Here is a 16432-nt window from a genome sequence, read left to right as displayed (position 1 = left end):
CCCCTCAGTAGAAAAAGTGGTTACTTGCTAATCGAAATCTTGTAAAATTCAACGTAAGTACCCCAAAGAGTGAGTCACCCGCGATATATCCCAAGTTGAGCTGTAATAGTGATCCATTGAATCACGAACAGTGGGTGATTTTAGGCTTAAACTCAGGAGATACCAAACTTAGCAGACAACAGTCTTAAGGAATACGCAATAGCATATTACTATGCATAGGTACTCAACTCGGCAGTATATTGATAAACTCGGTGAGAATGACATAATTGCAACTCGACTGTGCCTTTTAATAAACATTCACAACACATTCTTTATTTAATCTCCCTCCTGAGAAATTTTAAATTACCAAGAATTAATTAGTACTTGCGTGACTCTGTTAAACTGAATTGCTATGAATTTCCTTGCCACCTAGCTTAACACTTTACATCGATGCCGCAGTACAGTGCCTGGATTATTTAAGTATAGTATATACCACACAATTAAATACTGCTTTTTACGCGTATTGATTGGCTACTTTGGAAGAGATAAGCTAGTAATATTCACTTCCGAGAAGCCGAGGAGACAAAATTGCGCGTCACGAGTTTAATTCCCAACCATTTATTGGTATATTGTCAGAAATAAACAATTTTTTTCTTAATTTTTTTTGTGGTCTATACGAAAAGTTTCGGTGCAACATGGTGGATATTTACCTCCACTTGAGGGAACAATTGCTAACAATACTGAAAACTTTTGTTCCATAATTCGCAACAAAGATATTAATTGTGAAAAGTCAGCGTAGCAAGTACTGTTATTGCTAACGTATACAAGGAAACCAAAATTTCCATAATTCATAAATAGCCACAAATATAAGCGATCATCACTCTGCTGGAATGAGAAAACGCTCTAAGCATTAAGTTAAAGTACACAGAAATATAAGGAAATTTTTTTACATCTGGTATTTGAACAAAATAGTCAAACTAAAAACAATTCTACTCACTCTACTTAAAGAAATAATCGAAACGTAACTTCTCTTCGCAATTTTAATTTCGAAAAAATTTTCAAAGAGAATTTATTCTCACTTCAGCTTGAGGATGCCATCCTGTCGTAACACCTAATTCTCCTAACTAATTTACAACGGATAGCATCGGAACTCTGATGTCCAAATTAACTTGCAGCAGTCTCGTAATAATTTAGAAGGGTAACAGACACATAACGACGACTGAAGGCAATTCACAACAAATAAACTTCATATGAACCAATCAGAAGAAAGAAATTTCAACAGCTGATATTAACACCTAATGGGAAACATAAGCGGTTCAACTCTTGAATTTTCTGAATGTCCTACTAACTACAATGATCAATTAAATTCCCATTTTGCAATTCGTCTTCATGCCACGCCTAAAACCCATACCCTTAATCATTAGAATAAAAAATTTTCCACATCAAAGAAGAAGCTAAAACTAAAAAGATTTTACAATATTTAAGAGGACGATCCAGATCTCCTTTTCTTGCAAGTTCATCTGTTTTACTCCTTGGAAAACAACTTACGTCAAACTTTTTGGGTCTTTCACCAAACAACCTCAGGCTAAAAGTTTTTTAACTTAAACTTCTTCTTAGAGATTAACGTCAGTAGATGCATCAACTAAAGCACCGTGGGACATTTCTTAGCAGTCGCTAACTTTAGAAATTAGTAAATTTAAAGGAATCTTCACGAACTACCGGAAGTTAAAACTCAATAAAGGGCTAAGTACAGTGTCACTGAAACTAGTTTCGTGTTATAAATCGCTATATTTTACAGCTTTCCTGATGCAATCAATAACTATCTAAATTTTCATAGCACAAGAAAAAGGAAACTCACCAGTACTGGCTAAATGTCATATAATTGGGAACAATTCACCCTTTTAATCATTCAAAAAAGGTGCCGCAAAGTGTGCAGTAACAAAATAATGACAAAAAATTGAGACATTTTGCAATTCAATCAGTTCCACAGGGCAGAAACTATGAAGGAACCAGTGGAAAAAAAATACAATTCTCCTTTACACCCTGATTTTCATGACACCAATTTGGAAAAATAAGAAAACCAAAAGAAGGCAAAAATTCAAAGTAAAACCCCAACTCAATTATATCACCCTAAATTCCCAGAATGGATACGCTATGTTTTTGCTTCCTAGCTACATTATGCATACAACAATACATACATAACACATATTTATTACAACTTATTCAAATTGGATTTATCTATTTCGAGATAAATTGTGCTAAAATGAAACGCAGTCATAGAACAAGCCAACTTATCCCCCTTACGCAGCAAAGACGATATTCACAGGACGCATGCAGCAGGGCCGATTACCTATAGACAACTCAAATTTCAAGCGGTAGTCGAAAGCCATGCGAGATTGCATTTGTTTTGCTTTATATCACTGTCTTACCAGTAAATAAAAAACTTGAGCCCTCCCCTTCAACCAAGCATTCAGATAAAAAAACTTAAAACCAATCGTAATTTGGTTCCACCTCTTTTAACAAAATGTCCCACCCCTTTCCCTGTGCCCGCACCACGGAACTCTCGGTGAAATTTTGATATCTGCCTTGTTTCTAATTGGCCGTTGTGAATACTGAGTCGAGGTTTTAGAACGATCAGAAAAAAGAAGAAAAAAAAATAGGAAAAAAGCTTTCTCTTACATGTTACTTGCATCCCTTTCGTTTACATTTACAACCGCACCACAAAAGGGAACAAATCAGCTTGTCTGAGCTCGCTTCTTAAGGAATAATACTTACATCTTAATTACATGGGCAAGCCACATTTTTGTGTTTCTTTCAACAATATTAGAAATACCTTACCATTTCACGCAAGCGCAAAACCGGAAACATCTCCCGAATACATTTCATCACCTAGCTAGGTAAATTAATCATTAATTCTTAAACTTTAATGTCAGTGTCGCTCGATGGCTCTTTCTCTTTCGCTGGGAAAGCAGGATTCACGAATGAGAATCCATGGAAGTCATTCTGGTTGATGTTGGCGATAAAGGATTTGTCGCAAGGTGTCAGTCTGGCGGCTTCGTCCGTGAACTCTGGGTCGAAATTGTCAAAGGAACGTTTGGATTTCTGTTGAGGGACAAATGCACAAAAAAATGAGTAAACTGTGATGGCACGTAAAAGAATAAAATTCCACTAGATCATCCAATCGGAACCGAGTAAAGGAAATCTCAGTGGTTACAAAATACACAGTTCATTTAAAAAATTTTTGTTTTTAAATTAGCAGATATTCATTCGCCCTGACGAAAAGTCAGCTTTAGAAGCTCATTACGGTGGTCAACTTACATTGTCGACTCAGTTGATAATACAAAATATTCGCGTAATACTCCACCTCTCTCTCCCCCCCCCCCTCTCCCTATCGACACAGCACCCCAGTTTCTTTGAGACTTACCCCCTTTAGACAAATCAATGCTCGGCCCACTTCTAGGAATCTTCCTTATCATTGCCAAAACTCACAACGAACTCGTGCGCTGCGCTAACGCGTTCATTTGGTTAAATTATCTTGCGCCATAAGTCAGTGTACCATACACTATATAGTGACTATAATACTTCACTACCGTTTACTAGCCTACATGTACTTTACAATGCTTACAATTTTTGGTTTGAAGGGAGGTTGAACTTCTCTGTTCATAAGTTTCAGCCAGTTTGTGTGCCTGAAGAACACGTGATCCTTGATGCTTTGTTCTCCATTTTCTCCACAGCCTAAACGTTTGGCTGGGTGTTTGGTCAGGAACTACAACAGAAAAGAGAATCAAATAACACATGTAAGCTACGACTTCACGTCAAAGAGAAAAAAAAAAGCTTTGTAGCTTAATTTGAGCTGCACTCAATGACATTTTGCACCTTCTCACTTTTTTACAACGTGTGAAACAGTTAAGGGTGGAGTCGAGATCAGCTCGCATAGCTATCGGGGATCAAACTGGTTTTTGCGGCATCGGCATAAAGTAATTATGAGGATTGATCGTCGTCCTACAGGATGGAGTAATATTTCATCGCTAAAAAGAAGTGTATGGGCCACTTGCTCAAAACCTCGAATCTGTCGTGGATTCTCTCTGTGAGAGAAATTAAACGAGGGCCCCGAGGACTTCCTCTACAAAGCGAACCGAGTTAGGGCCGGGTTTAAGCTTTGAACCATTAAAACGATTGCAAAGCACCTCGACTCTCAAGCGTACAACAGTTAACACGAAGTCTGGATACGAAACTAACGCGCAAAACGCAGTGTAACATATTCAGTTAGGTGTAAAGCGTACCCCTTTGATGATGAGCACTGCTTCTTTGGATAAAGACTTGGGGTACGACACGCTGTGCTCCAGAATAGAGTTAAATAATTCATCTTCATCGTCCCCATCAAAAGGTGGCTATGTGAATAAAAAGGAAAAATGGAGAAAAAGTGTTCAAATAAGTGAATAAATGTTAACACTGAGGATAAAAAAAGAATTCTGCTAAGCAAGGAGCAGCGAAGACATAGGGATGGTGCGTTGTTGAAAGCGCTTGCGTTCCACCGCTATTACCAAATTCGATTCCTAGACTTTGCATCTCGGGTTGAAATTGTTGTGGGTTTTTGTCTTTGTTGATGCTTTGAGGGTTTTACTCTCGTTCGCTTTTACCTTCGACGTTAAAATTCAATTCAACCTCGACTTGATCGAAACTCTGAGCAAAGAATAGTCGTTGATATCCAGTGGAGGAAAACTGACTGTAAGTAAGTGCCATACGACTTCGAAAAAATTCGATTCCAACATACTGACCTGTCCTGCCAGCATCTCATAAATTAGAACTCCCAGAGCCCACCAGTCCACAGAAAAACTGTAAGGCTGGTAAGCCACAATCTGCAACACAAGCACACAGTTTGTTAGAATTCGAGGAGCATGACAGGATCGTGCAGAGGGGAATTTGATTTCAGAGGTACATGTATCTTCCCCCGTCTGAATGATTACAGACAAAGAAATTTTGTAAAAGGAGTTGAAGTTATTTTTAAGCGGCTGCTCTGTGAATGGTCCAGATAACCCGCGTCGCCGTCTCAACCAATCAGGAGGAAAACAGGTAGCAACCTTGACTAGGTCACTCGCGCTTTCGTGCGCCACAGATAATTCGCTTGTTTTCCTTTGAGTTCTCAAAAGCTCCCCCTTCCAGTTTTTTACCCGCCGATTGGCCTCGATGGTTTCTTTTGACTCAGTCCAAAAGCACTCTGAATATCAACACAAGACAAAAAGATCTTCGTAAAACTACACACCAATATCACGAGTTACCTCAGGAGCAATGTAATCTGGTGTGCCACAAAATGTTCTTGTCGTCTTTCCTTCAATCATATTTTCTTTGCACATACCAAAATCGGCAATTTTGATGTGGCCATCGCTATCCAGCATGACATTGTCTAACTTTAAATCTCTGTATGTACATGGATAAAAAATACAACAACGTTAACAGTGACTCACAGGCATATACATTTTTGTCTAAGTTGCCTTAACAGCTCATAGGACTCCAAGCTACAACTGCTTTCGTTGCTATGGCAAAAGCAAAACGGAAACAACAAAACAGGAAAAAATGGCGACTCAAGTTGTTTATCTTGACACTAAAATTTCCTTTTTGGAGACCATTTTAAGATTTAAGGTCATCGCCAAAGAACGATTTTCAAAAGTTTTGAGTTTGGAGCCCTGGGTTAATACTTATTAAAAGGCGCTACAGCTAAGAGAGTGACTTACACCTGTAAACCCTGAAAGTGACCAGTATCTAACTTCTCCGAACAGTAATACCGCTGAACCACACGTTAGGATTATGAGAATAACGAAAATGATAAGCAACCAATGAAGTTTTGATTGTTACACGAATTCTCTTTGTCAGTACCAAAGGGGATGTATAGAGAAGTGTATGGAGAATATGAACATTGATGTTGGGGTGTAAAGGGTTAATATACAGAGAACAAGATACTGATACACATTGTAACCAGTAATAACTTGTACCTGTAAACAATGCCTCTTTTGTGTAGAAACAGTAAGCCAAGGACAATTTCCGCTACATAGAAACTATAATGCAAAACAGAATAGCTCACTCAACACGTTTGTCCTTCTAACCATAAAACAATTTTTAACCTACGAATACACCAATATACCAGGGAGCAAAAGAGACAGGCAGCAACTAAAATCCACACAGAGAGGACAAATTATTCAGGTATTAAGTACCCCTGAAATGTGTGCACATGCAGTCTGATCTTTCCACCTCTTGACTGCATACACGTTTATCAATTTTTTTCTTAATATTATTGCAAAGACAGTATCACTTTGACTGTAACACAGCAAAACTATTAAGCAAACTGGGAGAATTGCACTGTACATACATGCATGTTCACTAGCTTGTTGTGGGTTTGGTTGTTGTTACTGTCCTCAAACTTGGTTTTCATTGCAAAAGATTTCCCATGTGGCAGAAAAGGTTCACAGAATATGAACCTGTCATAAGGATTTCTTTGGCTTTTAAATCTAAGCTTGAGCAATCGCGAGGGGGCAAGATGGAAGACCCAATCATATCAAAGGATTCCTATCATCTTGGGCAAAACAACTTACTTGCTATCAGCTGGGTACAAAACGATTTAACTGTTTGGGCACAAAATGCCCTAACTGGGTACTATAATACTTCACTCAAAACGTACACAGCCTGAGGCTCCTTAAATCTGCCATGTTGCTGGATGTGAAACATCAAATCTCCACCATTAACATACTCCATCACAAAGTAGAGGCGGTCCTAAAAAAAAAAAGGAAAAAAAGTTTAATTCAATAAGATTTGAACCCTTTACCTACAATAAGTGACCAAGAAAGAATTTTTAGTAACATTATCAATACAATATCAAGCAGATAAGTGATAGGAATAAAGAGCAAAGTCAATTACAAGTGTAGTGGATTATTAGTTGATCCAATGTCAAATTCTCTAAACTAACTTCATAAGAATTGTATGGCATACAGTTAGGAGAACTACTAGTGAGATCTTGAAATGGTTAAATATTATTAAGTTTGTCACAAATACCACTAACTAATGAATATTTAATCAGTGGTGAACATCTGTCACTCTCTCCTTTGAACAAAACTGTGCCAAAGAATGTATTTCAAGGAATATTATTGCTAAATAACTCACATATGACTGGAAACAGCAGAAAAGAGATGTGAGAAATGGTGGTTTGCCGTGTAAGCCCAACACCCTCTTTTCTGTCATGGTACATTCCACATCATCATCTTGAACAATGACATCTTTCTTTAAAACTTTGATGGCATACACTTCATCTGTGCCTTTCCGCTCTGCTAACATGACCTTAAAACACAAAGAACAAGTCATAAAAACTATGATTCAAATAAATTAATTCTTCAGCTCAAAAATTCTCTGTCTGGTTAAACACTGCAGTTTGAATAAATGCCAATGATTTCCCGACAGGGGAAAGTCCCAGAGAAGACAGATTGTGTTCCATTCCCAAAGGGGGAAGCTGTACAATAGATTTCTTTTATCCTTAAGATACGCTCTCTTGACAAAAGCATTTCAGGAAATACAATATAACTTTCCTAAGCAGCAAGTTTGCAAGAAGTCTACTTACCTGCACAAATAAACTTGAGCTCTGTCATCTACCTTTGATTCAATTTGTCTGTTATCAGTCAGTGCTGGGAACATAAAATCAAAATAATTCAGCAGATTTTTTGTACAAACCTTTCCAAAGCTTCCTTTGCCAAGAACTTTGAGGAAGTGAAAATCTTCTGGCCTGTATCTGGTACCATCTCCCTTGTAGCGATTTGCTTGTACTGCTTGGTATTCTCTCTCCTGTCTTTCCTCTTCTTCTTTCAGTTGTGCTTGCATAAACTGAAGATCAAGGAAAATGCTAATCAGTATGTATTGGTGCATAATAATTAAATAACCTGAGAAAATAACAGCATTCATAGTTGCTCTGCTTAGGGTTAGAGTGATAAAGTGTTAAAGCTACCGTAACAGCAACAACAACAAAAAACAACAAACTTTATTTTGGCTTGAACATTAATTGAAATAATAAGAAAATTATGTACAATCAACAGGCAATTTTTTAAAAAGCAAAGTTCAATCATTATTGCAGGAACCCTGAAGTTTTCAAGCTACCTGTAGACCCAACCCATTTGAAGTCAGTTTTTGTTAAAAGAGCAGTAAAAGAGAAAGAAACCAGACATAGATGATATAAATATGGTACCATTACATAACATTGATAATAAAACTTTATACTGCACAGAACTTATGACAGCATATGGTGTTTCATTTCTTTGGCATAAGATAATATTCAGGTCTTTAAAATAACAAGAAAATTTAATGTCGTGTACAAAATGATCATGTAGCTATCAAATTAAACTGCAGATACCTAGTAAATATACCTTATACCAGCATGAAAAATGAATGCTGACTGACAAAACATAGTTTTAACCTATAGATGGCCATGGAGCAAGTAGGAGAAGTTGCAGACAGCTTATGAATTACTGTTTGTACATGTAGATAACAAACAAATAAGTGAATGATAGAGCAAATGAATTTAGGCTCTCCACAAAACAATTTACCTGTTTCATTGACAATAACAGGTAAAAATGCCTCTCACAAATGACCAAGCCAATGCCTAACCATCCCGATCTTAGAAAGAGTTACTTACATGTTAAGTGTACACAACCCCAAATAATTACCTTATATTTGTTTCTTAACTCCAACACTGCTGGGCCCTCTCCATCAGTATCAATGATAGGAATATTATAAAAATTTCCTTCCACTTTGCCTAGAAGCTTGAACCAGCCCTCTTGTGGTTGTTTCACCAGCTCAGACACTCCAAATGACAAACAACCCATAAAGTCATTACGTGATGCTCGGTCCCAGTCCCAAACAGCAACATAAAGACGACGATTATAATCTTCAGCATCCAGTGTGCTAGTCAGAGAAAAGAAACATTGTTAAAATCCCTCAGTCCCTTAACTCTTTAACTCCCATAAGTGACCAAGACAGGATTTCTCCTTACAACATCAACAGAATATAAAGCAGACAAGGGATAAGAATGAAGCAAAATTATTAATCAATTAGGGGATTTTAGTTGATCTGATACCAAATTCTCTGCACTGACTGCATAAGAATTGTATGGCAGACAGTAAGGAGAATTACCAATAAAATGTTGGGAATGAATCAAAAGGATAAATATAGCCTGAAAATTCCAATCAGATAAGTCTTGAATGCGCAAGCAATTTTTGTGGCAATAAAGTCTTGTCATTATTCATGGATAATGGAAATGCCACACTCAATGGATCCTAAGTTAATACAACAACAACCACTCATCATTAAGGACTAGCTGACCACATCTAAGATGTAGTAGAAAAATTATCACTACATTTAGGATAAAAATGTTGTTCAAGGCAGGCAAAATCCAACATAATAACCTGACAATGTTATTAATGCTATAAATTGACCATTATTGACCAAGCAGGGGGTTAATATGGCAGGTTCCTACCAAAGTAACTCAACAATAAAAAAAAACAATATTGCAGACACACTGTCAAATCAAGACATGCTTGGCCAGAAGAGGCTTGAAGACCGTATTTCAGCAAAGGCATTGTATCAACTTGGAGAATTGCGTTGTACCCGTATGTTTACAAGAGTGTTGTGGTTTTGTTTGTTGTTACTGTCCTTAAAAAATGAGGCTTGAAATCACAAAAGATTTTGCAAGAAACAGAAAATGTTTTGCACAAGTTTCAGACCATGTAAACCTACTACAACTGCTTTTTGTTTTTTGGCTTCTGAGCTCAAGTAATCTTGAGGGGGCAAGATGGAATACCCAATCATATCAAAGGGTGCCCATTATCTTGCATGTTCCTGGAGGCAGCCTTACAAAAAAAGGAACATACCAGGTATACAAAAGCGAGAATCAATAGTAACAAAAGGAAATGTCCATTTTCAAACAGTCCAGAGTGTGTTAGCTTGCATCTAAAACCATTATTAAGATTAACAAACACAAAGGCTTGGTAACTTACATGTCAAAAGTTTCATTGAATTCTGGGTTCAGGTTCTTATAGACAACCTTAGTTTTGAATTTTTTTTTCTTGTCTGAGTCATTTTTTTTCTTGCTGATGTCCTCCTGTGTGTTGTCAATCAGCCTGATCTTGACATAAGGATCAGAGAGACCATTTGGATCCATAGGAATAAGATTCTTTGCATCACGAACTACAAAGTAATGACACACATAAAAAGGGAGTTAAAAATATGGTATACACCAAAAAAAAGAAACAGCAAAATCACTTATGACTATTTCAGATCCCTTAAGATAAAAAAAAAAAAAAAAAAAAGAAGAAGAAGAAAGTACTGTGGTAGAGATGTGTTTGGGAACAAAATTGTCACTAATGTTTCACTGCAAATTTCATCCATAGCACATGTAGTTGAGGTATACAAATTAACGCAACATTTACTTAATTTTTAGGGACAAATGAGCTGTGGAAACTGCTGAACAATTAGGTCAACAAGGCTGTTACTTTGGATATAGAAACCTGAACATAGTTTTCATGGCAAGAACTGCTGGATATATTACGTAAACTACATGGAAATCTTTCAAATTACACTAATGGCATCTCCCAAGACATTTGAACTTTCTTGGTAAACACTGGACATTAACCTTCAGGCAAGTGTAGAACAGACAAAACACTATTGATCAAAGGAACATTCCATGATATTGCAAGGGGTAGTGGTACACAGCTGTGTTTTAACATGCTATAGGAAATAAAGAAGCTGACACAATCAACACGACAGATACACAAACTTCTTTTTTAATGGATCTGGACCAGATTCCAACAGTCTACAATCTTGGTAACTTTTTTAAAACTCTTGACAAACACTGTTTTGACACCTACATTGGTAGTATAAATTGACATGACTCAGTTTTTATCAGTTAAAATCTAGTTGAGTTAAACAGTTTTCATGTTTAATATTGCTCATGTTTTATCTTTTTTCCATTAAAAAAATGAAGTTTAGAGTGCACTAAGCATATTTTTTCTTTGATTTTCTTCTAACAACCAAAATGCTATTCCTGGTAACCATTTATGACTGGTAGTCACCAATGGTGACTGAAAAAGTTAGGCTGAAAGTCCTGTTTAAACCCTTTAACTGCCAAGATCTCATTAGTAATTCTCCTTGCCATCTGCCAAATGATTCTCAATTATGTTAGTTTGGAGAATTTGGTATCAGATCAATTAGTAATCCCATAATGGATTTTTTTTTAATTCTCATCACTTGTGTGCATGACATTGTATAAATAGAGTAAGGAGAAATTCTGTCTTGGTCACTCATGGGAGTTAAAGGGTTAAAATGTTCATTGATAAAAATTCATGATACAGAAGATAAAGAATGCACTTGCCAAATTAAGTTGTTGTAAAAGGTTTGAAAGAATCTTAAGATAGCAGTGCCTACTTATTTTTGTCAGGAATTAGACTACAAGGCATCATGGGAAGGTTGGATGTAATACTGTCAAATAAACAACAATTTCCATGTTTTCTGTTTGACTGCATCTTCTGTGGTAAAAGTATAATTATATATATATATATATATTTTCTTTTTTCCTCCAATATGCGATAAAGCACAAAACAATATGAATACCAACAAACTGTGTATGATTGAAACATCTAATTTCACTGACCTCTGGGATGCTGATTTAAACATATGCTTGCAGGTGTTCTAGGAAGTTTAAATTAAATGCTGAACCAATATTCAAAAATATTTAAGTTCAGATAATTTTCATTATTTCATTCTTGGAGAAAGATGTTTTTTGTCTTGTCACAAGCGTGGGACAAAGAAAAACTTCTCCCCATGAGGAATTGAACCTTCTGTGCTATGTCCCATGCTCGTGACAAGATAAAAAACATCTTTCTCTATTTATTTAACGAGCTCAAAACTAACCATCTCTCTTATTTTATTTCATTTTTGTTTTCTTTTTCTTTTTCAAAAAAAAATATATATATAAATAAAAAGTAAACAAAGCTTTATGTGGCCAATGTAAAAACATGCAACACTCAATTTCAAATAGTGAGTGACCTTAAATGTTTAAGCAACACAAGCTTTACAGCTGAGCTAGAAACAATACTGAAGACATTAACTTTCAAGTTAAAAGGCGTGGTATGCAAATATCAGAACATAATTGTCAGCAAATGTATTTTTAGTTTAAAACAGATTTCAAATTAAAATGATTTCATCCCAGTAAGATTTGTCTTTGCCTTTTTTCCAAATACATTACTAAACAGTGCAGTCCTTGGACAAAGGAAAACGCTCATCACACTACAAGTGTATGTTGTAGAAAATTATTTCAACCTGAAAACATTATCAATAACAAAATTACTTGTCAAACAAACCATTTCCCGAATGTGTTCAAATCTTACAGCTTGTTTTTTTACCTAACTCTAGGCTTCAAGTTAACATTAAGATGCCACTTAATGACTTCAAATGGTAACATGCTCACCAAAAAATAAACTTTGGTTGCTGGAAAAAGGAAAAGAAAAGGATACTGTGTGTATATTTACATAATCAACTACACAGCTAACCATGCTGCTTCTCTATTTTTCTAGCTTGAGGCATCAATACAAAAGCAACAATACTTTAGAATACAATTATCATTTCTATTTTCTTTGTTCCTTCTACTTTTGGAAGACAAAGGTCAAGAGATTAATGCCCAGAACTAACAAATTCCTCACAAGTTTGGGTTAAACCTCTAGCAGAAAATACTTATTAAATAATTCTCCTGCTCAATTTTAATGGCTTAGGATGTTTTCTTGATAATTTGGAAAAGAAGGATTTCCTCCAGTTCCTTACAATTTTTTTATTGTGATTAGATTTCTGAATGAAAACCCTTGTAAAATAGATGAAAGTTGCAACTGACTAACTAATGTGGGCCTGTAATTGGTAACAATCTACTGGCCAATGCACCACCTTTATCTGTGAGCAAGCAGTTCTTTCCCAATTAGTTATCTTAGAAATGGATCAACCAGCGAGACAATGGTTTCCTCTGCACACAATAAGAAAAGTGAAACACGAAACATAAATAACCAAAACAATGAGATCACAACTTGACAGCACTCCAAGCTGCAACTACTTTGGTTACTGTGGCACGTACTAAAGATGTGAAAATCTTAAATGTTCAGAGGTCACAGCAAATAATGACATTTACACACTTTTTGTACATGCAGTCTGAGATGTACATGTAGTCTGAGATAAACATTTGCATAAAAGACTATTTATGCTATTTGAGGGCTATTACTATTTTTTACATAGAACATTACTTTCTTCTTTACCAACCAAACTGCTAATTTCAGAGACAATTAATATGGCCAGCAGTATGGTTTACATCATGCAATATTACCAAACTGACTGCTTTAAATTTTTGTTTTCTACTTAAATTCACAATTATTAGGTGATTTTGCAAAAACTCAAGGATGAAGCCCTTGAGACAAGATATAAGCTTAAAAGGTGTCAACATTCAGAATAAGTCCTTCTAATTTTAGGTGACTCAAATTATCTTCCAGATGTGTGATAATCTTTCGTATAGGTTACGATTAAGTACCACATTTAAATTAACCAGTTCGATAATTACTTTCTTTTTCCACTGTAAATTCATAGTCTCACGTGTCACAGGACCAAATAAAGAGTTTCTAAATCTTCAACAAAAGCAAGTGCGTGGGGCCAAATATTTAGTTCCACTGCTTTGAACAAAAAAGATTGAGGTGCCAAAAAAGGTAAAAAAAATAATGCCATAGACCCCACATGGATAAGTCTAATTGTATTGTATATCTATTGTAATATTGCCATATTTTCCTCACATATCGGTCAGATTAATTAATGGATCTTTAAAAAAAAAAAACCTTGAGGAATGTTCTGTATATATGGTAACTTTGTCATGTTTCAATCTTGTAAAAAGTAGGTGATTACAGCTTGAAATCTGCTTATAAATTATGTTCAGTCAATAGCCCACTATCAGATTCTTTGTTATTTTAAAAAGACGGTAGCATAAATTATTAAAAATGAATGGGTCTCCTAAAGAAAAAAAGCGTTTTGACTATATACAACTGGTGCACCTAATGGCCAAGGATGTTATTGTCTTCATATACAATATTTCACATAGTAACACCACATTGGTGAATTTCCAGAGATGTTTCATCAAATCAATCACCAAGAAGCCAAAGCAGGACATATTTACTCCTACAAGAGGATGTTAAACTGATTAAAAATTTGGATATTTTTTAACAAAATATGTTAGAGAAATAAATAATTTTTTCACACCACAGGAAAGATGAATTCGATTCACGAAATAAATACTGAAAATCTCTCCTCTGAAATTTCAGTTCTTCCCAATTTTCTAGGGCCAGTTGCACTAGGAATGTGTGATAAGTCGCTGTAAAGTGGTATAGCTGATGGAATCATACCACAACAAATTCACTCGTTTTAGACTCCATAGACAATTAAAATTCACTTAAATATTAACTCTTTTAACCAACACCTTACATGCTCAGGTTGTCGCAATGAATAGAAAATAAGAACGTTTTAAAAAGCAGGTGTATTCGACCGCCCGATCTGCAATCTTGAGTAAAAACTGTTTTGAAGAACAAGCAAAATTCATATTTATTTCCCGAAAAATATATAATAATAATAAGACGTGCTTGGCTGCCCAAATTAAGTCACCAGTATTAACCTGTATTGTCGTTATTTCAAGATGTTTTCGAGATATATAGATCACATACATTTTCGTTAAGTAAATGTATATTGCAACACTGTGGCAATAATGTACCAAAAAACTGTCGATCTTGACAAAAGCCGTTCATAAATTAGTTATTCATCACTCGGTTTAAAACATTACAAAAATCTTGTGAGGATAAACTCGACTAAACATTAGCTTAGTATGCAAATTTTATTATGCAAACCTTCGACTTTCAGTTGACTCTTTGCGCTGTTTTCGATCCAAACTTTGAGGTGTATTCTTCCCCTCCGCTCCGTATGATCGACGCCACAGAGTTTCGGTAACAATTTTATGCACCTCTTGTGCACGTTCATCTGACAATCTGCAAACACACAGACGATCCGACAGGTAAATCATTTCCTTAGTTTTGCAAAAGCAACGCATTTGTAATCAGTTACCGCCTGTTTCACAACAGATCGAAGCTAACAACAAAAGTTTGAGCTTTTTAAATGGGGTGGCTAAATAACAACGGGCTAGCGGCTAAATGAACGGAAGAGAAAATGAAAATTAGAAATAACATACCTTCGCATTGTACTCCTTGGTGATAGAGTCCGTAAAGTAGTGATCCGCAATGATCACAAAATGTAGGACTAGTGTAGGTGCGAACTTTAAAAGGGTGCGCTGATTCAAGACCCTGCAAGAAAAAGGCAACTTCAACAATAACGTTTTAAGCGATCAGAATCAGAGTTAATGATCCCACGCGCGAAGAAAGAATCGCTTGTACACAAGAATGTAGGTCAAATAGAAACATAAAATAAAACAAATAAAAATAAAAATAATAAATAAAGAAAAGCAATTCTCAAAGACATTCGAAGTCATCTTACCTCGGCATTAGCGCCTGTTTCCGCACCAGGACAAGAAAAGGTCACAAATTGACAACAGCGCTTGTGAAGCACAAACGAACACCCTACGATAAAATTTGCGAAAAGAGTAGTATAGACATGAACTCAATGTTATTGACAGTTGACAAGTTCTAGCTCGGCTTTAGCTTAAGCCTATTGTACCCAAATGTCTATGCGTCTCCGATCCGACATATCTTAGTTTATAACTGCATAGGAAAATTGACCACAATACCTTGGCACTGGCATCCCTGCTTTCCGATAAAACCCCTGTTAAACACCACAAGAAAACAAAACCACAATTAAGGAAGCGAAAAAAGAGGAAACAAGTAACCCAGCATAGATCTTCGACAAAAGAAATGCTCATGAAAGATGAAGGATAAGAGAATTAACGAAAGAACACTTGCCAAATAAAATCCTTGCAGTGACCACAAAACGTTGGCTGTTTCAGGTACCGAAAAAAAAACTTATGGCCTTTAACTTCGATGACATTCTTCTGCTTAAAAGCACCCCTCCTGTTTATTCCCCTTGGTTTAGCGCTCTCAGGTTCCGCCATGTTACCTTTCGCTGCATCGAACCATCTGCAACCCTACTTGCGTTTGGCTTTCCGCTAAATCTCTGACGTCACGATCCAGTTCCTAATATGGAAAGGCTCTTAAGTCTGCCAGATTTTTTAAAACGGACTTGTTTCTACTTTTCCGCGCTGTTTCTCGCAAAATGTCCTAATTTTAATAAGTGACATGAGCATTTTTAGGCTTCTGAGTGAGAATTTTAAATTATTAACCCCATTTATTGCGTGTTTATGAGCTGAAGGCTGAATAATTTCTTTTGTAGCTGACAGCACGTAAAG

At 36.0% G+C, this 16432-nt stretch overlaps 1 protein-coding gene across 1 annotated transcript; it reads right to left on the bottom strand.

Annotated features, from left to right (window-relative positions):
• Positions 1-282: 282 nt before the first annotated feature.
• Positions 283-16179, bottom strand: LOC131796860 (calcium-dependent protein kinase C). The gene is made up of 16 exons (XM_059114473.2): positions 15990-16179; positions 15818-15852; positions 15568-15650; positions 15266-15377; positions 14928-15065; positions 10008-10197; positions 8679-8916; positions 7693-7842; positions 7132-7305; positions 6653-6744; positions 5970-6032; positions 5259-5397; positions 4758-4838; positions 4263-4370; positions 3605-3745; positions 283-3081 (listed from the first exon to the last, which is right to left on the bottom strand). Exons 1-16 carry the CDS (start codon positions 16136-16138, stop codon positions 2896-2898), a joined length of 2079 nt encoding a protein of 692 aa, XP_058970456.1. The 5' UTR covers positions 16139-16179; the 3' UTR covers positions 283-2895.
• Positions 16180-16432: the final 253 nt, after the last annotated feature.

The sequence above is a fragment of the Pocillopora verrucosa genome, chromosome 8 (assembly GCF_036669915.1).
Source record: "Pocillopora verrucosa isolate sample1 chromosome 8, ASM3666991v2, whole genome shotgun sequence".
Lineage (NCBI taxonomy): Eukaryota > Metazoa > Cnidaria > Anthozoa > Scleractinia > Pocilloporidae > Pocillopora > Pocillopora verrucosa.
The sequence above is the reverse complement of the archived record's forward strand: the minus strand, read 5'-3'. Positions and strand labels throughout refer to the sequence as shown.